The sequence below is a fragment of the Microcaecilia unicolor genome, chromosome 4 (assembly GCF_901765095.1).
Source record: "Microcaecilia unicolor chromosome 4, aMicUni1.1, whole genome shotgun sequence".
Classification (NCBI taxonomy): Eukaryota; Metazoa; Chordata; class Amphibia; order Gymnophiona; family Siphonopidae; genus Microcaecilia; species Microcaecilia unicolor.
In genome coordinates this window covers 151557686-151584248 of record NC_044034.1, presented here as the reverse complement: position 1 = coordinate 151584248, position 26563 = coordinate 151557686, and the positions used below count along the sequence as shown (strand labels likewise).

The window sequence follows — 26563 nt, the reverse complement described above, 5'->3', positions numbered from 1 at the left end:
CCATCTGAAAGCAGCAGTTCGGTGACGTTAATGCCACTGCATTTCTATCATTCATTCTCTGCCCCATTCCACATTAGCTGGTGACATGGAAATTAGTATGTGTTAATTACATAGGTATAACATCAACTTTTAACAGTTAACACAGCACAATAAAGATGCTCCTCAGTTTACAAACTGTGCCTAGTCTATTCACCATTTAGTAAAAAAAAAATTAATTTACAAAGTACATACAGGTATAACATATGTAAATAGATTACATTTTCCCAAGGAGTAACCTAATGGTTAATGCAGTAGGCCGAGATCCTGGGGAATTGGGTTCAATTCGCACTGCAGCTCCTTGTGACTTTGAGCAAGTCACCCAACCCTCCATTGCCCCAAGTACCAAACTTAGATTGTGAGCCCACCAGGGACAGAAAAAGTGCCTGAACGCAATATGTAAAACTGCTTTGTTTGTACCACTAAAAAGCAATATATTTAAAAAAAAACACACATTTAAATAAATCAGTGCAAGTTCAACCAAAACATTTCCCATACCTCTCGTACATCTCTTTGTAACTTGGTGTTTAATTCTTCAGATTTGATTAAGTCTTTTCTAGCTGTGTCAAGGTCCTCTTCCAGTTCCGTTACTCTGTTAGAAAGAGCAGCAAGCCGGTCCTTCATTTGACTTTGCTCCTTTGTTTGTTTCTCAATGATCTCTTGGAGCTCCATCACTTTACCAAGGTCTTCATGACTTAAAGAGCCATCCGATGACCTCTGTCATGCAATAAAAATATATTAAAATAAATAGCATTTACTGCTACTACTACTTAACATTTAGAAGGCAGTACAAGGTGTATGCACTGTTTGCAGATAGATGAGAGAGTCCCTGCACAGTGCAGTTTACAATCAAGTTACAATCTAGTTGACGGACACCGAGGACAGATGGACTTTAAGAAGAAAACATCCTAACTACACTTCAGAAGCCATGTTAAGTCAGTATTCTCACTCTTCTTCCCTTTCACCCAATAACAGATGGTTAGGTCTTGGAGTGGTCTTTGATAGGAACATTGATTAGAGTGAAAAAAATCAGCTGCAGTTATGGAAGGCAATGGCTACTACCTTTACTACAGATAACCACCAGTGCAGAAGACTTCCTTCAGAAATCAAAACTAAAACAACTTCCTTCTAGTCTATGTCAATTTGAAGCTTAAAAACAGCAGGTATACATGGTAAAGAAGAATGGTCAAAAAGGTTTTCATGCAATATTTCCATCTCACTTTATTATGGAAGATGTGGAAGCCTATGAAAACTGATTCTTAAGGAGAAATTAGGTCTTACCTGATCATTTTCTTTCCATTAAAAATTCCGAGTATTCTAGAACCTGTGGGATAGTTGTGTGCATCAACCAGCAGGTAGAGATAGAGAACTGAAAACTGAGTTGAAAGATCTCTGTCTTGGCATCCAGTCCAGCTCCTCAGTATTTAAGTAGACAAGCAGTAAGGAGAAAACTCAGAATAAACACAACAACTTTAAATGACTCGCTAACCTAACACTGACCAGAGAAGCAAACATGTAGACCTCTCATCTCTGTACAACTTAGAGAACAAGAGATATGTGGATCAGATATGGGCAAGTCACTTAACCCTCCATTGCCCGCCGCATTGAGCCTGCCATGAGTGGGAAAGCGCGGGGTACAAATGTAACAAACAAACAAAAAAAAGCACCATGCAAGGTGACAATCATTATTTGACCCATTACTTCGACCCGTTTAAACATCTAAGAAACCTTGGGCAGGCCTCTGGAATAGTGGGAAGGACTAACAGAAAGAAAATTATCAGGTAAGACCTACTTTCTCCTTCCATTACGTAGCTTCCCACTATTCCAGAACTTGTGGGATATTTAAAAGCAATCCCCAGAGTGGGTGGGATCCTAGCACCACCTCCTTGAGAAATAAAGCCCCAAAACTGCCTTCCAAGCCTGCCGCAACATCCACCCTGTAGTGTTTGGCAAAGGTTTGCAGCGTCGACCACATCGCTGCCTTGCAAATATCTGCTGGAGACAGTAGGATGTTGCTGTATGCTTCACAGAATGAACCTACAACGCCTGAGGAGCCTGTTTCCCCTCAAGCAAATAAACTGATGTGAAAAGGCACCTTCAGCCATCTAGCAATTGTGGGATTGAAGGCCATGAGGCCAAGCCTCTGCTTACCAAAAACCACAAACTCATTTGTGACTTCCAGATATCTAATGAGGATTCCACTCTGTCCCACGTTCTCCAGTAAATCTCTTTCGCCTTTCCTTTTTTTTTTTTTTAAGGTTATTGTGCTGGAAAAGGAAAGCTCCGTAGGAAACAGCGGAGAGGTGACGAGAGGGAAGAAGTAAATTCGTGGGGCACCAGAGATAGGGATCTTAAGACCTCCAGATATGACTGTGCAAACTCAAGCCACCTGCAAAGGTTAACTGTGGATCAGCTGATCAACTGGAGCAGGAGCAAATCACTCAGAACAGAGGCTGAAAAGTGTGTCCATCCACATGCTGGAGATAGAAAATACTGAGGAGCTGGACTGGATGCCAAGAGTGATATATCTCAGCTCAGTTTTCAGTTCTCTATATCCACCTGCTGGTTGATGGACACAACTATCTCACAGGTTCTGGAATAGTGGGAAGCTAAGTAATAAGAAAATAATGTTGCTCTATGCTTGTTTCAACAGAGATAAGATTCTCCCAGTACGTAAGATTTTTCTCTACACTCCCAGAAAGCTCTACAAATGCCAAGCAAGCCTTCTAAAATGACCTCTTTTGTATCTATCTGGAAATTTTTAAAGACTGGACTCTAATGACTATTAAGAAATATGGAGCTAATGTGATATATAGATATGATATGGAATGGCAGATCAAACCAGGAATAATTTAGCAGGATCATAGATTTGGGCTGCCAAAATCAAGGGCATGACAGTTCAGGGGATAAAGTTCTTTCGTGCACAAAAGAAGAGTGAGTGATTGTATCTGATGATTTTAGGGTGGCCAAGCACAAGTTGATAAGGAAATAACAAATGCCAGAAGGATGCTTGGGTGCACAGAGAAGTAAATGGCCAGCAGGAAAAGGAAGTGATAGTGCCTCTGTATAAGTCTTGGGTGAGACGTCATTTGGACCACATCTTCAAAAGGATATAAACAAGATAAGAGTTGGTCCACAGAGTGGCTACTAGTCTATGGTCTTGGTCATAACATATATGGGGACAAACTTATAGATCTAAATATATGTACCGTGGAGGAAGGGTGAGATGGGGAGTAACGATTTGCTTTAAAATTGTAGCCTTAATCCATAAACCCCTATTTATCTATCTGATCTCCTTACTCTCTACCATTTCTAATTACTCTACCCACTCCCAGAAAACCAACTAGGTGGTCTCACATTATCTTGACACTACTAAGCGTACTGCCTTCTCTTTCTTTGGTTCCCTAGAATGGAATTTGTCACCCCACCATCTGAGGGAAGAATCATATATCATGTTCACTTTAAAGAAGTCTTAAAAACCCACATTATCCTCCTGGGGTACAGTGGTGAATAATCTCTGAGGTGCTGGGTGTACCAAGGAATGCTTGCTCTCCTCTCACTCTGTTCTCTTTCCTATTCACTGATTGCAGTTATCCTTTACTCTCCTCAAAACATTCAATTGCAAGCTCTTGTTTGCCCTGTTAGGGCTGAAAGGTGATGTAATGGAACTTCAAATAGAGACATTTAAATACTTAGAAGGTATAAATGCAAAAGAGGTTTCATTTTTCAATGGAAAGGAGGCTCTGGAACATGCTGTCAAAGGGTGAGGTTGAAAGGGGGTAGACTCAGGAATAATCTAAGGAAAAATTTCTTTACAGAAAGAGTGGTGGATGTGTGGAACGACCTCCCAGTGGAGGCAGCAGAGATGAGGACAGTATCTGAATCTAAGAAAGCACGGGAAAGGCACTAGCCCCAGGGATTCTATATACTACGCCAAGATTTCCACATGGAAATATTCCATAGCAAGCTAATCAGCATTGATAATTAGATGTTAACCACCAATTATCAGCACTAATTGGCATTAATTAGAATTTACACGCAGAACTGTCTTAAGCATATTCTGTAACGTGCTGCACATAATTTCTAAGCTGCGTAGTTGAAAAGTGGTTATGGCCATGGGTGGGGAATGGGCAATTCTAAAATATATGTGCATTGTTATAGAATACATCAGTCCGTACATAATTTAGGTGCTGGGATTTACACCAAAGTTTACTTGGTAACTGCCCGAGACTACATTTAGTTGCGCGGAGCCGAGCTCGGCGTACTCTATATACTGCGTGGAAATTTAGGCTTATTCTATAAAGTATGCCTACATTATGGTGTACTTTACAGAATACGTTCAGGTGAACTTCATTTTGGTGCCGATTTTTTAGGCATGATACATAGAATCTAGTCCTAGGTGTCTCTGAGGGAGAGGAAGGGACTGAGCTGTTGGTCAGGATGCACAGAAGAGGAAAGGGAACGGGACTTGATATACCGACTTTCTGTGGTTTTTGCAACTACATTCAAAGTGGTTTACATAGTATATACAGGTACTTATTCGTACCTGAGTCAATGGAAGGAGCTACAGTGGGAATCAAACCTAGCTCCCCAGGATCAGTGTCCGCTGCACTAACCACTAGGCTACTCCTCCACTCCACAGACTGGATAGGCCACTTTTTCATGTTTTATGAAGATCCCGATATCTGCACTGAGTTTTCATGATGGATATCCAAGGAGTGAATCTTGGCTATCTCCTCTTGGGACGAAGGCTCTTAGATTGCACCCATTCTCCTTTCTGTTCCTGGAGCCTTAAGAGATGATCTCTAACCCCAGGATGATCACATGACACAGGAGCCTGAGTGCACCCTGCAGTGGCCATTTTAACATTACATTTTCAAAAAAAAAAAAAGTACACTTTTTTTCAGCAAAACTATGGCTTTTACTTTACAAAAAGGCACCTCTACCATAAATGTATGGCAAGGGAATTGCCCCAATATAATACCCATCCAAACATTGGAACTGTTCATTATCTAACGTTAATGTAAAAAATGTGTAATATTCATAAAGGTAAGATCACTACTGAATTACCCTAACTGCCTGGCAAATTTTCTATTTTTACTCACTGGCATTTTGCTGTGCTTCTGGCAAACTCCTGATTTGTCGTGAGCAGGACAGATTTTGTTACAGTAAGAGTCAGGCACCACTGGCACTTCTTTTCTGACACTCCTCCAGGTTTTGGCAAAACTGGAATCACTCTTAGAATTGAAGCCAATGGGCCATGGGACTCTTCTCCTGTCTAGCTTTGTCCAAACCTTTCACCACCCATTCAATCTGAGTCCAAGAAAGCAGAAGGGGAAAGACCAAAGTGGAGGAGCTGCTTCAAGTAAAAAAAAAAAAAAAGGAAGCATGTTCCTATTAAAGAATGCAGTGCTGGTGGTTGTTCACACACCTACTCAAGGCAATTGTTTTTTTCTTTTTAAAAGCAGCTCTGCAGCAAATGGTTATTTCTATTGTCCTTGGACTTAGGAAAAAAGGTCACCCAAAAAAAAAAGAAGACTGAATGGTCTCTAAGAACTGTGCTGTGTGAACCTGCACCAGGTCAAAGTCAAGTTTGCTGGGACTATTTAGAGCACTGAAAATAATATTTCATCTATTTTATTAACAGTCATGTATGGCACTGATTATTCACTGGTTTTCCAGGCTGTTTACTCCACAAAACATTTTCCTCTAATCTGGAAAAGGAAGTTAAAAAAACAAAAACCAGGGAGACACGTGAACATTTCTTTAGTACAGAAAATTTCACGTGGCTTTATGTCAATATGTATTATGTAAATTTCTGGTTAACGAGTACATCATTAAACTCTCTCATTCTATAATCTGTAGCGCAAAATTGCGTGCTGCTATGGTCCCTATATTGGATGCAGTTACATGCCACGTGATGCCTAAATTGGCAGTTCTGTGCATAACTGCACTTAGCACCGTTAATAGGACCTTTTACTAAGCCGACGTAGCATTTTGGGGGCGCGCTAAAAATAAGCGTGCACTAAATGCTAGAGACGCCTTTATACTCCTATGGGCGTCTCTAGTGTTTAGCACATGCTAATCATTGGCATGTGCTAAAAACGCTACTGCAGCTTAGTAAAAGACCCCCTAAGTGCTTTAGTACATAATTGCAAGGGAAGTGTGTATATAGGAGCAGACTGGACAGGACCAACATATAAATGCATAACTTATAGAATATTGTAATATATATGCTTAAGTGCAACATTTATGCTTGCCATAGAACAGGCATAAGTGCAAGTGAATGCAGACTTATGCTCTATTCTACCCACATGCCATTATAGAACTGCAAGTAGTGCCCAGATTTGACTCGTAAGGGGACACTAGAACAAAAAGTGCATCAACAGATGACTCAACACAAAAGGACAGCTTTAAAAATACTTAAAGACATCACAGTATGCATTGGTCTCCCTGAAATTTCAGCCACGTTGAACGGGCCTCTCTCCTTACAGAAAGAAAAGGGAACCTAGAAGTCCGGGGCATCCGGGTCACACAAAACGTATGAGCTGGGGACCACTGGGCGCCATACTCTATGGCAGAAATCTGAATGAAACCAGATGAGTGGTTCAAAAACGTGCTTGGGTATGGGGATGGACACAAGACTTGCTGCTGGCACTACATGTCTGTTTTGTGCCTGGACCAAGTAGCTTTCAGTAATTTTGAAACCACATACTTCCCAAACTCCCACACTTTTTGCACAAGACTGAAAAAGCAGTGAAGGAATCAGGGCACTGTGCAGCTCAAACTCACTGAAGAGTCAAGTGCTGCAAGAAGAAAATAGAACAGCTGTTACAAAAGCCAAAAAGCCTCTGCTGAGAATATAGGAAGAATTTAAAAACTGGGGTGAGGGCCAGCTTGAAGGGTTTGAGAGTAGAGATAGGATGATTAAGGCAGACTAGTGGGAGTGAGTACCGAGACTGGTAGGGGTTTAGATGGAGAAGGTCACAATGTAGAGAGGATCTAGGGAGAACATGTGGTTGTATGTGTGTGTGTGGGGGGGGGGGGGGGGGGGGGGGGGGGGGAGGGGGTCGAAGGGCTTAGCGACATGGATAGAGAATGTGGGGGGTATATGGACTTAGGGGGACAGAAAGAGCTTAGGGAAGTATAATAATTTTTATTTATTTTTTTAGTTACACAAGTCACTCTAAATGTGTGTAAACAGCTATATCATATCATCATAGGGGGGGAGCCACCAGGCTAACTGTTTCATTGAAGGGAGAATCCCTCGTGCCCAGAGTGCTGTTCACTTGCCCAATGATGATCTTCACTCTCACACTGAGGTATTTTCGCCAAAGAGGCCCCCACTGGAATAAAAAATGAAGATCACTGTTTTAAGACCAGTTTTCCCTATAGAAAACTAGGTTAAAGTCACACCAAAAAAATCCCACCACATACCGCCAGGTTTCACCAAGATTTAAACTAGATCACTTGATTGATTTAAAGTTGACTGGTAACCATGACACCATGGAACCACCTATGTCCAGTGACATGTTCAAAGTTCAGAAATCTGAAATAGAAACAAAATTTAAAAACTTGGGCCTTCAGGTTTCCTAGTTCCATGCTCTGAACATTAATATCCTTTGGCAAGACCACTTTTTTAAAAAAATAGTTTTGGGGGGCTCCAGGTTAATAATATGAACATTTCCGTTATGAATGTAACAAAAATAAGCAAATTTGGCTAACTCACATTTCCATTAGTGTTTGGTGTATTTTCCTTCTCGTGATTTACAACTGGCATCCCATCGATGAACACTTTCTTCTGATTATTCTGTTCTCTCACAATCATCAGCTAAAATCAAAATGAATTAGTCTTAAAATCAATGCAAGCTGAAGTATGTTTATTAATTTTTTCCTTTTTTTTTTGTAGAGCTTCTGGGGTTTCTTCCGCTATATCTGGGAGGTCATAAGAATCCAGGTCTCCTGGTTTTGGTTTGTCTTGCCAGGTTTCTTTGTGGCAATTTATTGTATGGGTTGTGGAGCAGGGGTGAGTAACAATTTGTAGTCTACTTGTGTATTGTATTTCCTTACCGTTTTGGTCTTAAGAAAAATAATTTAAACATAAAAATTAATGCCAAGCATACTGCAGTAAATTCACAAATTCAATGTTTGGCCTATAGTCATGTTTTTTTCCCTGGCTTTAATCAGTGAATGGATTTGCTTTTTTTTTTTTTTCCTTCAGTAGAGTGAGGTTCAGAGTCATAGTTTATAGTTTATCTCATTTGCTATACTGCTTAGCTTAAATACATAAGATCACAGCAATTTACATTATTATAAAAACATAAAAACAAACAGACAAGAACTCTATTAAAAACAGGAAAGAACACCACACATCCACTACAAAAGAAACATAACACAATCTCTTTAAACAGGCCTCCCCTCAATTCCTTCTAGCCACCTGGGAGGGTTACACCAAACGCCAACCAAAAAAATGTGCTTTTAATAGGCATTTAAAATAAATAGAGACTGAACTCCCCTCAAGGTCTGCAGCAAAGAATTCTATTGTGAGGGCACCAAATAAAAAAAAAAAAAACTCTCCGCCTTGTGGACACGAGGCGAGTTTCTTTTACAGCAGGAACTGTTAGCAAAACTAAGTGAACCTAAAGATCGCAATGAATGCGATGGGACATACTTGGCAATTAAATATGATAAAAGGAGACGGCTCATTTTCAAAGCACTTAGCCTTCTAAAGTTCTATAGAAACCTATGGAACTTTGGAAGGCTAAGTGCTTTGAAAATATGCCTCAATGCCTGCTCATAAAAAACCTTATGAGTTAAAACCAGTAACTTAAAATGAACACAATAAAAACAATAAAACTATATAACACCTGCAACCAATGAAAACGTAAATACAATGGTGTTAATATGAACAAACCAATCTGCCTTACCCAAAACTCATAGGGCGGCATTCTGAAGTGTTTGAAGCTTTTTAAATTCTCAACAGAAATACCAACCAAAACTCCATTAGCATAATCAAAGATACGAAAAAAAAAATGAAGTAGAACCTGAAAAGACTTCTCATCCACAAATCCACTTACTGCATGAAACTTACGAAGAGCCATAAAACCCCGGCAGACTAAAGAGTCCACCTGAGCTGTACACGTAAACTGTGTGTCAATGATTCCCAAGTATCAAAATGACTCTACAAGAGGCAGTTCCTTAACCAATATCAGAACAGCGATGGCTGACCTGTCACCCAAATAAAAATCTGTGTGAGAATGGGAAGGGTTGTGCAAGTTGGACATCACCCTGCTAAAAGATGGTAGAACACTCTCATTTAGTAACACAATGGCATTTAGTTTCATTGTTGAATCTCAAGCACAACACACTCCACTAATAATTAGAAGTGTTACAAATGTCACGCAAGTTAAGATGACAAACACAGCCCTTATGAAGCAGGAAATTCAGTGCGCATAAAATTTCAATCCCAATTACATCTTAAACTGAAACAGTGACCCATGAACAATTACAAAAGTGGATGCTTTGTAAGTTTGTAATTACTGGACTGTACTTGTGAATTTATCTCTGCCCAATAACAGCAGATCAGATTCCTGTCCACTGACAGTAGATTAGAGAAGTGATGGACTTTCACTAGCTCAAGGGCCAAGTGGCTGCTTCATGAAATATTCAAGACCTGTATACTACACCAGGTCTGTAATGATGAAAACTAAACAAACCGATCTAATGCAGTTTCAGGGCCCCCTAAACTACAAAGGATACTGCAGAACAGCATAACCACTGCAATTGTGTCAGACTTGATATTTTCCACTGGGTCCCAAACAAAACATCCATGCCATTTCCCCCTCCTAAAATAGCCACACCGACACACCTCAGCAGTAATGTCTACCCATCTATAATTCTTACCCCACTGCCCTTCCCATCCTTCTGTCACTTCAAGCCACTTCTCAACATCTTTATACTCACCCTTTCCCCAGTTTCTTTTCTCTCTCTTCCTCAAATTATTTTCACCAGTTCCTCTTATTCCTCTTTCTACATCTTTCCCTCTTTTAGCCATCTCTCACCATCTCTGTCAGAATGGTCGAGTGGTCTAAGATGCTAAACTCAAGCATGTGTCCCTCCCTGCAAGAGGTCTTCAAGCCTCCAAGTGGAAGCCTGGGTTCAAATCCCACTTCTGACACACTCCTCTTTCATCCTCCCAGCAGTGGTCTGAACTCAAGAAAGCATGGGACAAGCACAGAGAATCTCTGGGGGAGAGGAAGGGATTGTATAGATTAGAAGTAGGTGTGGATAGGCAGACAGGACATATGGTCTGTGTCTGTTGTCATTTTCTATAATCCTTTATCTAGCTGTAGGGGCAAGAGGAAAATAAAACTGCTGAGCTCACTGGACCCGACTGCCCCTCCTTCTCAACTAAATTTCATTCTCAGCCAAAAGTAAACAAAAGACCAGAGGAGATTATAGTGATAGGAACGAGAACAGGTCTATATTACTGACCCTGCTGCTCCGACTGACACTTGTCGGCTGGAAGCACGCACTAATTTTTACTGACTTTCCAATACTCCCAAGCACGTGGATGCAAATTACTGTTCCAGTGCTGATAAACGATAGGGTTCTGAAGCTGCAGATTTGGTTAACTGGGAGGAAAAGAGGCCAGCCCAGATAGACTGCAAGAGTAGGAATGATTGTTAGGCAACTTACAGTCTCTTATGTGCTCCAGTGACCATCATTTAACTGGCCCACAACACCCTGTGTATGCAGCACCAACCACTATTCTCCACACATACTACACAGGTCACCACTTCTGCCATGCAGCGAATAAATGTGCTAAAAATAAAAAAAAACATTAAAAATAAAAAAGGCATCGCAGACCAATGAGAATTTGGGTCAGGCCACAAGTTGGGCATCACTTTTACATTATGACAATAAATGAATGCTTAAATATTAGCAATTTAACACAACAGACTAACAGAACCTAATGGCCTGCATTACTAAGTTCTCATCCCCTTGGACACAGAAGGGGGTGGGGAGGAAGCCTTAGAAAATCAAATCCTAAATATGGAAAACCATCCAGGAGAAAATGTTGAACCTACCTCTTTATGTGTTGCACCTAGTTCCTCTTCCAATAAACTACACCTTTCTAGTGCCACTCTCAGTCTTTCTCTCACCTACAAAAGATAATCAGCATATACAGTTGAAACCTCCTAAGGTATCTGAAAGGCAACTATTGACTAGAATCCCATGGGCCCAGTTCTCTGCACTGCTGAGCACGACTTGGAAGTCAACATGCCCACCCTGGAGTTTGCATTCTTGATTAACAACAGTTCTAGAGAACATTCTGGGAAGAACTACACTGCGAAAAGGTACCAAAAGTGGGGTTACAAGTAACAGAGAAAGGCTATAAAGGTTTGAGGGGTAAAGAAGATTTTGTAGTACTATAGGGTCGGTAGAATGGGAATATGAAATCTCTCTCACAACTTTGATGTTTTTCATGTTCTATAGCCTAAAAACTGCAGGTACCTAAAGGGGGGTACGTGATTTCTGGGGTTAATTACTTTTTTTATTGATAAACCTTTCCCATTTTTTAAAGACATAATTAGTCCATACCAGAAGCTGAAATTTTGCAGGATTATGTAGCTGATATCCTTCTATCTTGGGGTATAAATAAGTCACATACCCCACTTTTGGTACCTTTTCACTCAGTAGGTCACACTGTTAGCCACTTTTGCTTGTTTTAAATAAAACATATCACCAGTATAGAGAGGGTTGTGTCAGCCAAAAGGTTTAGTACCTTTTCATCAAGGGCTTTATGGTGTTCAAATAGTGATTTTAGTGCTTTGAGGACTTCCACTTCACTAGATACTCCTGCTGGAGACTGTGCTTGTCTTTTTACCACTGTCATTCTGAGAGACCTCTCATGCCTAGAAACGAGACACTCCAGATGTTCCAATAAGAGCTGAAACACAACAAAAGCAGACAGGTGAAAAAGTGAGAACAAGGAAGTTGATACTGACACAACCATCATATTGCACTTAAGAGTCTATTTATGGTGTATTTAACAAGGCAATTTTAAAAGTCTTTCTAGCTTGAACACAAGAATGAAAGGCCTATTAGATAAAACCACTCTATGGTACTTCAAAAGTAGGACAATTTCCATGCCTTCAAAGAATTTAGGAAGCATAGGTACAATTAAACAAAAGAATGCCAAGCTAAACCAAACAGACCTTACTCACTACCGGGCAAAACAGGCCTTTCATATCACTGCTACAAAGATAAAGAATTATCCCAATATGCATTTAATTCATCTCTAACTTCCCTGACAACAGTGCAAAGGTTTAAAATTCTGCAGCAAGCAAGACATTGTTGCCAAAGGCAATTACAATATAAAATATAACCACTAAAATATACCTGATCGTCAACCTGTATCTCGTTAGACAACACTGACATGAGTAGAGCTTCAAACAAAGATGCTTGAAGACAAATTTGGAAATGCTTGAAGACAAAAATTGGAAAATATAAAATGTTTCATCCTTTTCAATAGATATAGCTTTTTATTAAAAGATTCAGAATTGTCAGGATGTCCCTTTTGTAAGTTACCAGGCATTTCTGCCAAGGCCTCGATATCTAAGGCTAGCCTTGTATAGGTTAGGCTGTGAAGACTTGAGATAACCAACGAATAATGCAGAGTTGGCTTATGTTAAAGAGTAAGAGACACTCAATACCTAGGGTTGTATTTAAAGAAACCTCTAATAAATACTGGTCTGATATTTAGCTGGCCTAGCCAGCATGTAAAGTTAAGCATCAGCACTGAATAGGTGTGTGACCGATGACTGCCTACACAGTTAAAGCACTAGAGAGCATTCAGTCTCAGACTGATTATTTGACATGTCTCCACAGCTCCCTCTAAGCTGAGTGGGAGTCCTCCAGCTGCACTGCTGTGGGGGGAAGGGGGTGATGCTTCAATATTGTGCTTTCAATTGCTAGGGACAGGTGGGTTCCCTGGAGTCCTACAGAGCTTGAAAATGTGATCCTGAAAGAGCACCCCCCCCCCCCCCCCACAATGACAGGACTGTAGGTGGAGGGCTCCCGCTCAGCTTAGAGGGAACAGTGCATGTGTCTTGACTGTTTTTCTGTAATGGTGGCAGTTAATGTTCTTCTATGCAGTGTATTATAGTATCATTCGTATTCTGATAACATTTATCATATTTCTGTTATATGATTGTTCTACAGTGTTGTTAAATGTGTATATTTCTGTTACTGCATCATGTTAGACCTATTACTAGCATTTAATTTGCCATTTCCAAGTTTACCTCCTTGATTGTATTTTTGCTTGTTTGGTAATTTAACTATTGTTATGCTAACAAAATTGTAAGGTTTATAATAAACTCTCCCTGCTGTACACTGTTTTGGGTGAATCTCTTCATAAAGCCAGTTAATAAATTCCAATAAAGAAATATCCATTAGAACAGCTGAACAGTTCCACCACAGGATGCTGAAGAACCTCTCTGCTTTGTTTTTTTTTTAAATAAAACAAAACAGCCAGGATATTCAAAGTGAGCTATGTGTGGGCCAGCACACATACAAATCCACAGTTCACTCATTTGCTACCTGCTGGTAAACACACAATGGACCTGAATATAACTTGCCTTGAGATATACCACTGGAAAGGATCGCACTACATTAAAAACCCTGTCTTAAATTAAATTGGGCAGTTAAAATTGTATCCATGGGGGAAGGGCTGGAATTGGGAAGAGGATGAAGGCACAGCTGGCACTTTGGTCATTCTCTAAAAGTCGCCTACAGTTAGGCGCTGGGATGAGCCACGCTAAGTGCAAATTCTATATCAGCAACTAGGCGTGCGACTACTGTTATAGAACACTAGCATTAACTTTGCTAGCTGGTGTAAATACTCATGCGAAACTGCTAATATTCTAGAACCCACATTTATGAGAATCCTAGAACACATTTGTTTAAACTCAGCACCAATTAACAATCATATGCAATTATTGCTCGTTAACATCAATTAGCAGCTCATTAAATTAAGTTGCATGCATAAGTGCCACTATTCTATAACTTGTATGAGCAACTTTGGGTACTCAGGGTAAATATGAGAGTGCAAGTTTATAGAATTAGTGGGTAAATGGATAAGATGTAAGAGCTTTTCAAAGAAGGAGAAGAACTATAAAAAGCTTCTGCACACAATGAATTTAAATCACATCTTTCCATCTAGCCCACACTGGATGTTTTCTTTGCCAATATGGATTAATTTGGCATTTCATTTCAATACAAAATGTAGTAGCAAGCTTTAACTCTTGAATGGCAAAACAACTGTTGGTTATATAGCATTTGGAGAAATGACACCAATAAAGAACAAAATAATAAAATAAGGAAGGAAAGGAAGTGAAATCTTGCTTAAGCCTGGATTTTCCAGCACTTCTTTGTCCCATCTGAACAGACTCTCCCTCTTTCAGGATTACATTCTGTAGCCCTCCATTAGCTCTCCACTCTCATCTCTCCCTACATTCCTCCCCATGAACTCTGCTCACAGGACAAATCTCGTCGTCCCCCTTCTCCTCTACTGCTAACTCCAGACTTTGTTCCTTTTCCCTCACTGACCCATATGCCTGGAACAGACTTCCTGAGTCTATACGTCTAGTTCCATCTCTACCTGTTTTCAAATCTATGCTAAAAAATCCACCTTTTCACTACTGCTTTTGACTCCTAGCCACTACTCAATTTGCCCTCCCCTTGTTCCTTCTCACCCAGTACTTCCCTTGTCCTTAATTGTTTTGTCTGTCTGTCTTATTTTTAGATTGTAAGCTCTTTTGAGCAGGTACTGTCTCTCTCTATGTTGGATGTTCAGCGCTGCGTGCGTCTGACAGCGCTATACAAATGTTAATAATAATAATAATTACGTCCCTTTCAGCAGGGCAGGTGCCAGGTCCAGGTTTGATAGATCTTCCTCTTTCCTCATTCCCCCTCCCCTGCCCTCAAGTTTGGGCTCTACTTAAAATTCCTCAGTACAGGTTAAGTGCCTTTGTCATAAGTGTTGAACAGACCTAAACAAAACACAGCAAGATAAATAATTTACCAACCCTTGTGTTATTTCTTTCTGCCTTCAGCTCAGCAATCTCTTCCTCCCTTTCAAGGAGCTGCTCCCGGCACACGTTGAGTTCTTTAGTGAGAGCTGCAAACTCCTAGAAAACCAGAGAAAAACCAAGTTCCAAAGGGTAATGTTATGTAACAGCAAACATCCAAAGGACACTAGGGAACACATTCCTCAAGAAAGCAGCAAAACACAGAACAGAGCCAACCTGCTCAAAAGAAAAAACACAGAAGCCTGAACTTCCTGATTCCCAAAGGACAGACACACAGACATGTGGATAAACTAACTGCAAACCAGTATTGTAAGAACTGAAAACCTACCTCTTCAAAAATTCTATAGCTAACGCCTGTGTTTACAAAGGTGCTCTATAGGCGTGTTAGAGTTTTTAACGTACATTAAACGCTAATGCGCCTATAGGAATATATTGGCGCGTTAGCGTTTAACACGCCTTAACTTTATAGGCGCATTAAAAACGCTAACGTGCCTTAGTAAACATACCCCTAAATGAACTATCGATGTCCTTTCCACTTCCTAACTGCAAACCAGTATTATAATTTTCAACCTAACTGTAAATTGTAAGCCACTTTGGACAACAGTGGGATACAAGAATGAATAACTAAATAAATAAAAGGCAATTGCGCATGAAGAAAACACATGAAATGACAGAACAAAAGGTAAACAATGCAAGAACCCTCTTTTATGTACTCAATAAAAAAATATCTATTAACACCACTCTCAGACTCTCTACAGCAAACTATCTGGAAACATTTTTAAAGGACCATCATATAAGAAGCAAACAATGCAGCATTATTGCTTCCTCAGGCTCATATGAGTCCAATTTTTTCTGTACAGTTTGGCATTACAAATTCATAAACTATCAAAAATACTTATAATTTTCGGCTGGATTGTTTGTCTTCTCAATAAAACAAAAACATGCTTTTGATATGGTGTTATTTTCACAGTCCAATATATGCAAAGTATTAAGTCCTAAAATTAAAAGTTGAATCTAGCTTAAAAAATAAATTAAGAGACCTTTAAATCAGCAGCATGGACGGTGTATATTTTAGACAGTTTCAAACTGTACATATATTCAGTGGCACTTTCCATTCAACAAATGTCCAAAGTTGATATTTCACTTATACCTGTTAAACTTTCTCTGGCTGTACAATTTTAGATGTGTACCTATGTACGCATATGGAATTACAGGTTTAGCGGCCCCCACACTTTTTTAAACCACTTGCGATGGCACCAGCATCAACGCATAAATGTTTTTTTAAATATTGACCCATCACATGCATAGGGATTTGGTTTCTTGTTACCAAGCACAAATCAAGATCATTATTCCAATGAAATGTCTTTCACAACATGCAGTAAGGCAACACAAGTTCTGTCTTCATGTAGAAACACTGAAATGATGTCACATCTCATTCACAGGCAGTAACATTGAAGAAAACAGTAGGAACCTGACCAACTGGCCAACCAAGTCTGTCCAGTTATTTCTATGTACATGGCTCAGGATAAATCCCAGCCGCCAGCCACAGAATGTGGCCAATTGTAAGACATCAATCCCTGTCTAGGACAGTTTTGTCATCTTGCTTCTGAGCACGCTGCCATCTTCAGGTACACAAGCATGCAAGAGCCACTATTTATAGAACATACGAAGTGCCCTCCTCCCGACAACATAAAGATGCTGCAATAAAATCCAGTCCCATAGAGTTTGTCAAACAAAGCTGACAATATGAGTGTGTGTTTTCCCACTCAAAGATTTCTAGTTATTATGGTTTCCTTAATCAACAGACAAAAAATATTTTAAAAAGGAGCTCAGATTATTTGCAGCTCAAATCTTCAACCCACCCCCCCCCCCCCCCAAAAAAAACCTCATGTCTAACATTAAATCAATTTTTCTATAGCACTGCTATAAACATTCCTTTGTGCAGCTGGCTGACAGCATTACCACTTCTCGAGTGGAGTGTAAAATTGACAGTTTAAATTAGTGTCCGATTTCCATAGTTAGACTTGGCTACAGAAAACCAGATCTCATTAGCAGTGAAATGTTTTGCATTGGGTTTTTTTTTTAAACACAAATCCCTTGCGGTTAATAAAGAAAAACAAGTTTGTGTCTAGACTTTATAAAACATTTGTTCTCATTTAGGCTGCTGGAGTAATTGTTAGAGGATTTCAGAGGTTTTATTCAAACAAATCTCTTGAAATGGTGAAACCAGAGTCTGCCAGAGTGCACAGGTACGCTGGTAGCACCTGTGAAGTTCAGAAACATTTAGAAAAGTAGCTGGTAAGATTCAGAGAGCAGTTTTATTGCAAATCTTGTATATTCTGCTACTTGTAAAAAGTAAAAGGAAGTATACACAGTTCTGTAACAAGATGACCTCCTTTCACTCTCTCCAAACTCCTACCTCCCCCCCCCCTTCTATTAAACTGCCTCTACACATGCCAATTTTCCATCAATGGTTATGTACAAAAGAGGAATGCACTTGCCCACAGTATTTTAGTGGAGAAATTAGAACAGCAGTTGAACAAAGTCTGGCAGTGGTTTCTTATTTGGGCTCTGGGGACCGGGGGGGGGGGGGGGGGGGGGGGGGGGGAGTTGCTAAATACATCTGATGCTTGCTTCTCTTAAAAAAAAAAAGTTATATTTTCACTGCTGCTTTTCATTAAAGCTTTAGCAGAAAATATGAACATGCCAGATAAGAAAACATGACAGCAATGCTTCCCTGGTGGAGAATATGTAAGAATTTCCTTGTCTGTTTCATACTGTACTTATTCATGGTCTACTTGAATGTGCAGAATTAATAATTTATCTATTCTGTTTTCACAATTAGCTTCAGACAGACTACAGTTTCAAATTGGTCATGACCCAACAATACTTGCATGGTTAGGCTGATTAATAGCACTTAGGACTTAGAAGCAGACATCATACTTAACATTAAATGGGTAACTTTCAAAGCCATTTCTCTGGGTAAAACAGTGCTTTACACACCGAAATGGGCTTTTTCAAAATTCCCCACCCTGCTTGTAGGAAAAGGTCCATGCATAGTGCCAAAACATAATCATATTTTTACCAGTTTTTGGAGGGGAGGGGGTGAGGTGAAGTGGGGAACACGATATGTTCCATGAGGCAGGAACTAAAAATGTGGGCAACTTTGCAAAGTATATGTGTTTTTTAAAAAAAGAATCCTCACTAAAATGAGGTGCATGGAAAATTTTCAAAACAGCACTATCCCCCAGATTCTATATATCACACCTAAAAATCTGCATGGAAATCAAAGCATATGCTATAACAGTGTGTATAACTTAATTGGTTAACTAGCTAATCAGCGCTTTTAATTGGATGTTAACAAGCAATCAGCACTAATTGGCATTAATCAAAATTTACTTCCACAACTCACTAAGTGTACTCTATAACGTATTCTATAAGTCGCATAGTTGAAAAGGAGCGTGGCCATGAGCGGGGTGGGAGCATTTCTGAAATCTATGTGCATTATTATAGAATACACCCGATCTGCGCCTAATTTAGGCATTGGGATTTACACTAAATAAAACATGGCATAAACAGCTACAACTAAATTTGGTTATGTGTAGAAGCACTTGGCATATTCTATATACCATGTGGAAATTTAAACCTATTCTATAAAATATAGGCGTGCTTTAGAGAATATGCCTTGGTGGAATTTTTTTCCGCATGCATTTTTCAGGCGCTATATATATAGGGCCTTGTTTACTAATCCGTGTTATAGGCGCATTAGCTTTTTTAATGCGCGTTAACTGTGTGCACGCCTATAATATCTCTAAAGGCACCTACATGGTTAACGCGCACGCTAATTGTAGACACGTTAAAATGAAAACACACCTTAGTAAACAGGGCCCATAAAATCTAGCCCTATGTACCTGCAAGAAACAAACCACCAACACATACGTAAAGCAAACATGAAATGCGATTCCCAAGGTAAAATCTTGTAAGTTTCCTTTACTGCATTTGCGAACGAGAATTCCATTGAGCATAACATTTTTTAGATCTGATTTGTCTATATGTCTTTAGCTGAAACTATATTTACATTTTTGATAAAAGTCAGTCACATGCTCTCTTCCAGCCTGTAAGGCCGGCACACCATAGAAACAGCAGAATGGCTGAAATAGTTTAAACAAAAATGTGATCCACCGCCAACCTTCCATCACAAAAAAACAAAACGCAAAGTATATATTGCTGTGCCAAGAAACAATCCCTATCTTTTTACACTTAAAACTTTTCCTAAACAGCTACAAACTAAATGAATGTTAAAACTTCCCTGTCACTGCTGAATCCAAGCGCAGCCATATTTAGACAAGTGTGACAAATTATACCATACACGCATACTGCTCTCTGATTATTCCACAAGATGTTTAGTATCATCTATGACAAGAGGACTAATTAGGTCAGCGCACTACAGTCTGTGATGTAACATAAGAGACCATTTTAAAGAATTCCATCAATTAATTTACAGTTCAACCCCAGATATACAATAAGCCCTTGAAAAATGTGTATAACACAAATTTATTTTTAGGATTTATTTACCACCTTTTTGAAGGAATTCACTCAAGGCGGTTTACAGAATAGATCAAACATGAGCAACAGGCAATTACATTGGTAAAATATTCAAATAATAAAAATTATGGCATAGTATACTAGCTATAATGTCAACACAATACGTAATAGAACATTATAATTGATAGTGAAGAGTAAAGCAAAGATGGGACATGCAGACAGGTGAGAGAGTAAGAAGAGTTAGAAAATAAGGTGATTGATTTAAAGAAAGTTGCACATGAGGTCAGAGATGGTTTAATATTATCTCAGCAAGGGTAGGTGTGAATAAACAAAATAAAGTGTGATTCTTTTAGGCATGATTCTACCAGTGAGCCAAATCCATATGGAGCGGCTGGGCTGAACAGTGAGACACACACCAACTCTCAAAAGTTACTGAAAGTGGCTAACAAAAACACATACCAACACACAGACATCTCATCAATATACTACAATCCCATGGGCAGGGGCACCAGCACCATCTATATATACCTACAACTCTTGTGCTTACTTTTAAATACAGCTGCTAACCATAAGTAAGATCTTCAACTGTTTCCAAAAATAAAGTAAATTCTCTTTGACCTGCATTTCCCATGGTCCACCTTTAAATAGTGCTACAGGAAAGGATCTGCAGCAGCCACAGTGGAACTATCTGTAACTGATGGCTTGGTAAATGGAAGGGCTTTAATAGAGAAAGTGGTTTGATAAAACAATAAATGCATTTGCTGAATACAAGAGGATCCTTTTAAATCTAATCTGGAGCAGTGGCATAGCCACTGGGGGCATTGAGGGACTTAGTCCTCCCCACCCTCAATTTGGGTTTGGGCCCCCCAAAGGCGGAGGTCCCCAAGCCACACCAGAAGCTTTCCTGGGGTGATATTCGCTGCTGCGCTGCCTGCTTTGCTTCCCCCTCCCTCCTGCACATGCTTGGTTTTAATGAAACTGAGCATGTGCAAGCTTCGCAAGGCAGGCAGTGCAACACTGAGTACTGCCACAGGAATGCTTCTGCTGGCAGGGTTTAGTGCCCCAACCAGCCCGGGTATCTTAGGTTGCAGTGGGGGAAGAGAGTGGCTGGGAGGCGGGGAAAAATATGCCCCCCCCCCCAAAAAAAAAAAATAAAAATAAAAAAAATCAAGGTCTCGCTACACCTCTGGTTTGGAGGATTTAAAAAAAAAAAAAAAAAAAAAAGTCAACTCAGACCATCAAATTACTACAAAAATATATATTAAAAATGTTAAATAGTATGTCAAATGAAAGTAAAAATCTTGCCTGTGTGATAAGTGCATATACCAAGACAAAAAAGCTTCATTTTTTCATAGCTGAAAAACAGAATTTCCAAGTTGGGACATTCACAATTTCTTGCTTATTTTACAAAAGGCCGGTGAAACACACAGCCTTTGTAAAATACGTATAAGGGCACAGGAAATACACGTATATTTCTCTCCCTGTGAAGCAAGAACAAGCATTTTCAAAAACACATGTTGACGAAAAGAACAGCATCACTTAGCACCTTGTATGAGAGCTTAATACCAGAAAATTATGTAAGACAGTCAAGACCAGCCAATTAAGAGGCCAGTCTCCTAAAAGACAACTATTTTATATGTTAAAGGTCATTTGTAATACAGAGAGCTAAGCACAAACTGCCTCCTCAATCACTGGGCATCCCGCAGCAAGTGTAAATAGCACCTCTTTAACATTGCTTTTGACTTGTAACCACTCGTCTCCACCTACCCTCATCTCCTCTTTCCTCTACACATTAATCGATTTGTTTGCTTTATTTTTTGTCTACTAGATTGTAAGCTCTTTGAGCAGGGACTGTCTTTCTTCTATGTTTGTGCAGCGCTGTGTATGCTTTGTAGCGCTATAGAAATGCTAAATAGTTGCTAAATAGTAGTATTTTAAACTTGGCATTTACATATATATACCATTTACATGTAAATGTCACAAAAGGTTACTAAAATGACCTATGTGTATGTGTGCACATTACTACCGACGACCAAAAAAATGGAAAGATCTATTCTAAATGAATTCTCAACAATCAGTAATATAACGGTTTCAGAGCAGAGTACACTGTCCAAATAAACCACAGCCTGAACACTGTATCCGAAATCCTGCAGCCATCAAAAATGGTTAGTTCAATGAACTTGGTGCAGATATTCATATTCTATCCAGGCAGGCGTGCCTTGCACTGGATGAACTTTGAGATTATTTTTAAAGGACCAAAGAAGACGAGAAAAGAAAAGCTTTCTTGCAAAGTATTATGGAACACAACTGTTCCCTGTGACTTCCAGGAACAAAGACCAACTCAGCTGCTTCCTAAAGCTGGTCAGTTCCTCTGCACTTTCACTTATGAACAAATGCAAGCACTGTAAGTATCTTCGCATAAATGCAACATGCTTCTGAGACATTTTAATTCACAAGCTGATTTATAAAATGTTAGTGGTTCAAAATGGAGAGCTAATGGTGCTTATTTTAGAAACTTTATTCAGGTTTAAACACGCATAAACTGGCATTCAGACAATTATACCGGATAAACGTATAAATCCAATTTTACAAAGCCAGAATACACATGTCTAAAACTTTATAATACCCAAAAAGTTCATAAGCGGGAGCAACATATAATGAGCAACAATAATAACGCAGTGGTTCTTCAAACTAAAGCAATTAGATACAGACACCAAAATTCATGGACATCGGAAGCAACTCGGTTGGGTCCTTTTTAGTGAATAAGTGAAATGTGAATACATTTAGCATTTTAAACATAAGTCATGTAAGTTTTGGACCGATGGTGACTTCTGCACATCACAGGGCGATGTCTCTATGTTAAACGAGTTGCAGATGAGGTCCATGAATTTTGGTGTCGGTATCTAATTGCTTCAGTTTAAAGAAGAACTAGGTTGTTATAATTAAAACTTTATAATGTACATATGGCAAGAGGGAATGATCTGGGCATGTTTTGAGTGGGACCAGGGTGAGCCTAAAAAATAAATGTATATTCCCCATTTCAGAAGGGGAATGCATGTCTATGTGAAAAAGATTGACATTAGGATTTACACCTAATATCCGGGATGTCTAGATTTCAGGAATTGCTCATACTGAGCAGAGCTCCACTGGAGGAATTAGAGGTTTCCCCATTAATCCTCCCTCCCTTCCAACCGAAAGCAAAACTGGCAAGCTATACCAGGCTCTCCGATAGCTTTGAGGAAAAATAAACATTTATATTTTTTAAATGGCTGACGAGCATTTATGTTCTGCCACAAAAACGTTTCTGTTGCTATTTCACAACATAAATGTGTGTACTGACACAAATGTTTACATACCCACGTTGTTCGTTTGATTCTGAAATGTACACTCATGCCTCATGTAATCGCGCCTCTAGTCAGCAGATTATGTTCTAAAATACTAATGGAACTTGAGAGGATTGTTAATATTTTAGAACAGGATTTGCTGACTAGCCAGTTCTAAAATACATAGAAAAATGGACATTTATGCGCCGATTGCATGGCAGGAGCATCCACTTTAGAATCATAAATGTCTGAAGATGAATGAGACTGGACGCTGAATTCAATTGGGCACGCTCTCCCTTGTACTCCTTGTCAGGAGTACAAAACAAGTGTGCTCGATGTTTGGTTACAAATGCAATATGAGTGTCTTTTATAAATAAAAGAAAAATCATAATTAAAATATGAACTGTGATAATACTTGGAAGATGATAAAGTATCACTGTATTCCCTATTACTATGTAAGCCGCATTGAACCTGCTTTGAGTGGGAAAGCGCGGGATACAAATGTAATAAATAAAGTGAAATTACAGTAGGCAGGAAGTTTTTTGGTCAATGATTTGAGTCTTGGTGATTATCCTTATGTTAATATATATTTGAGTACAACACAACAGATGGTTTATGAGGCCTTTTTCCTCCATGTTTGTAGAAGGGGGGGGTGAGGTAACAGAATGTTCTAACCTACAATATATGCTAATATGAAATAACAAATGAATAATGTGGGCATGGAAAATATTTGTGTTGGCACATATGTGTTTATGTTCTGAAACAGCAAAGTTTTTGTAGCGGAGATCCATACATAACATTTAGATAATAAATGCCGGTCCTTGTCTATCAAAATTAAAAGGGTTCTTATAAATTAGACAATAACTTTCACATATGATGATCAAGTATTAAAAACTTAAAAAGTTATTGTCTAATTTATAAGAACCCTTTTAATTTTGATATAAAAAGAACCGGCATTTATTATCTAAGGGGGTCTTTACTAAGCCGCAGTACTGTTTTTAGCTGGCGGTAGAAATCAGCTGGTTGTAAATGCTGAGACTCCCATAGGAATATGATGGGCGTCTCAGTGTTTACCACCAGCTAATTTCTACCGCAAGCTAAAAATGCTACCGTGGCTTAGGCCCCCTAAATGTACATGGCTCTCCACTTTTGGTATTTTTTTCAGTTGCTAAATGCACAAACAACTAGATATTTAATTTGAACTATCAAAAAGCTGTTTTATCACAAATGTGTTTGTTAATATGTTGCTGTACATCAATATATGCTCTCAGCATCTATCCATCATCGTTAATCGCTGGCACATAATATTCAGCAGGCTGTAGAATCACACAGTTGTCTAATAGTTTTTAAGTTACAGTTTTAGATACAGTTTGAGCATATGTTCTTAATTTCATTTTTTTACACATGTATATTTTATTTGCGGCTTTAGATTGTTGTTGACGCCTGATGCAGGCGCTCAGCGCTAAAACACGAAACCATGTCGAGTCTGAATTTATCTTCTGAATTTCCACTCTCTTTTGGAGATTTGTTTTATGTAGATCTACAGTTTATCATAATAAACTATCTTTTATCAGTTTTCGCGCCAAGGTTCCACTATTTTATTTTTATTGGTCCATCCCTTGTCTTTCAGATGATAATGCAGGCCAGAGGCAAAGATTAGTTTCATTCTCCAGTTACAACCACCATCAGCATTTAACAAAAAAAAAAAATTATTCAGTTTTTCCCTCCTCTCCTGTGCTACCTCTCTCCACCCTTTCCTTTGCAAAGCAGGCTGCACACCTAGCTTGCCCCACAAACTGCAGCAGTACTGGCTGCAAATTAAGGAGGCAAATCACTAACTGTGCTGACCTGGCTCGCCCAAATCCAGGAGCTTACACAGATGTACTGCAACTGTGCTAATCCAAACTATTGATGAACAGCACTGAAAGGTTTCTGGGTAGGCCCAAGCATCAAAGTCTGAAATTCTACTAGAATTACAAAAGCTCCAACTGTCCAGTCACGTGGTAATTAAAATAATAAACACAGGATACTAAAAATATAGTTGCCCCAACATTTTACAATGGGTGCGAGAAGTCAACTTTCAAATCATATGGAAAATGTGATAGCAAACGGAAACTCTAAATCAAATGACTAGGGAAGTATAACAATATATACAGCTGTTGACTGTATTTCCTAGGTAAACAGTTCTGTCTAGCGTATTCTATAAGCTGCACCTATATTTAGGCGAGGTATATAGAATATGTTTAGTTGCTATCCCAGTGCCTAAAACTATGCACCTCCATTTACACTAACGAAAATGTGGCCTAAATCCCTGCATGTAGATTTAAGCGCATTGGGCCATATTCTATAACTACACATATAAATTTTGGAACACCTGCAAAATGCCCATTTCCCCACTCATAGCCATGCCTCTTTTGAACTGTGTGCATTAGAATTTAGGCACAGTTCATTACAGAATACACTTAGCAAATTGTGCATGTAAATTATCATTGCCAATTAGTGCTCATAATTGCTTGTTAAGTGCTGCTATCAATGCTGATTAGCTTAAGCTAATTAAGCAACACAAGTTGTTATAGAATATGCCTGATTTTGGCATGCTATATAGAATCCGGCAGTACGTGTATTATTATTGTGATATTGGTTATGTACTTATGTTTGACATTTTTGTTTGATGGAAACTGTTGTTTCAATTGTTTTTGAATGCTGAGGCAGTGTATAAGAAATGGAAATGAAATGTTTGTTCCTAGGGCCTAAGTGGGAAAATTCAATCACCTACCACTCAGATGCCCATCCTACTAAAACTAAATATCTGGAAAGAGGAAAGCCAAATAATTTTTCTCTGACTCCAATGTCCAACAGGATGGCATTCTATAGCATCAGGCCTTCAACAGGGACAACACAGGAGCACAGAAATAATTTACCTATAGTGACGTGAAAAGGTTTTTCTCTCCTCCTGATTTCCTCTATTTTTGCAAATGTGTCACACTAAATGGTTTCTGGTCTTTAAACAAAATGTATTATTAGGCAAAGGGAACCTGAGTAACATGACACAGTTTTTAAATTATTACTTCATTTATTTAGGAGCAAAATCATCCATCATCCATATCATCCATTTGAAAAAGTAACTGCCTCTTAGTTACGCAACCAATTGACCAAATTTAATTGATAATTTGATTCAGCTGATTCAAACCAACCAGGCTTGACTGCAGCCAGACCTGTTGAATCTAAATCTCATTGTATATGGAACCTCAGTTGTCACTGCAAAGTTTCTACGAGAACACTATGCTATGCTATGATCAAAAGAAATTCTAGAAGACATGAGAAAAAAGTTATTGAAATACAACAATCTGAAAAGGATTACTGTGAAGAAATAGTGTGTTTTAAGCATGTAAAATGCATTGGATATTTTCCTGTCTTAAATATGACTGAAGTGTATTTCTTCTGTTTGGCCATATGCTTAAAGCTGTTACAGAGCACTGACTTCTCTTTCTATTATTTGGCACACAGGTAATAGGAAGTGCCTTGCAGTGATGTAACCAGTTTTTATTTGAAACTTGACTGTTC

General features: G+C 39.0%; 1 protein-coding gene across 8 annotated transcripts in view; it reads right to left on the bottom strand.

Moving 5' to 3' along the window:
* The window catches only part of PPFIA1 (PTPRF interacting protein alpha 1), a 155786-nt gene that overhangs the window by 82904 nt on the left and 46319 nt on the right, over window positions 1–26563 (bottom strand). For all 8 annotated transcript variants that reach the window (XM_030200741.1, XM_030200744.1, XM_030200743.1 and 5 more), the window contains exons 3-7: window positions 15129–15230; window positions 11825–11989; window positions 11127–11201; window positions 7766–7867; window positions 535–753 (exon numbers count right to left, since the gene is read on the bottom strand). In XM_030200741.1, coding sequence (XP_030056601.1) covers window positions 535–753; window positions 7766–7867; window positions 11127–11201; window positions 11825–11989; window positions 15129–15230 — 663 coding nt within the window. The remainder of the gene's footprint in view (window positions 1–534; window positions 754–7765; window positions 7868–11126; window positions 11202–11824; window positions 11990–15128; window positions 15231–26563) is intronic.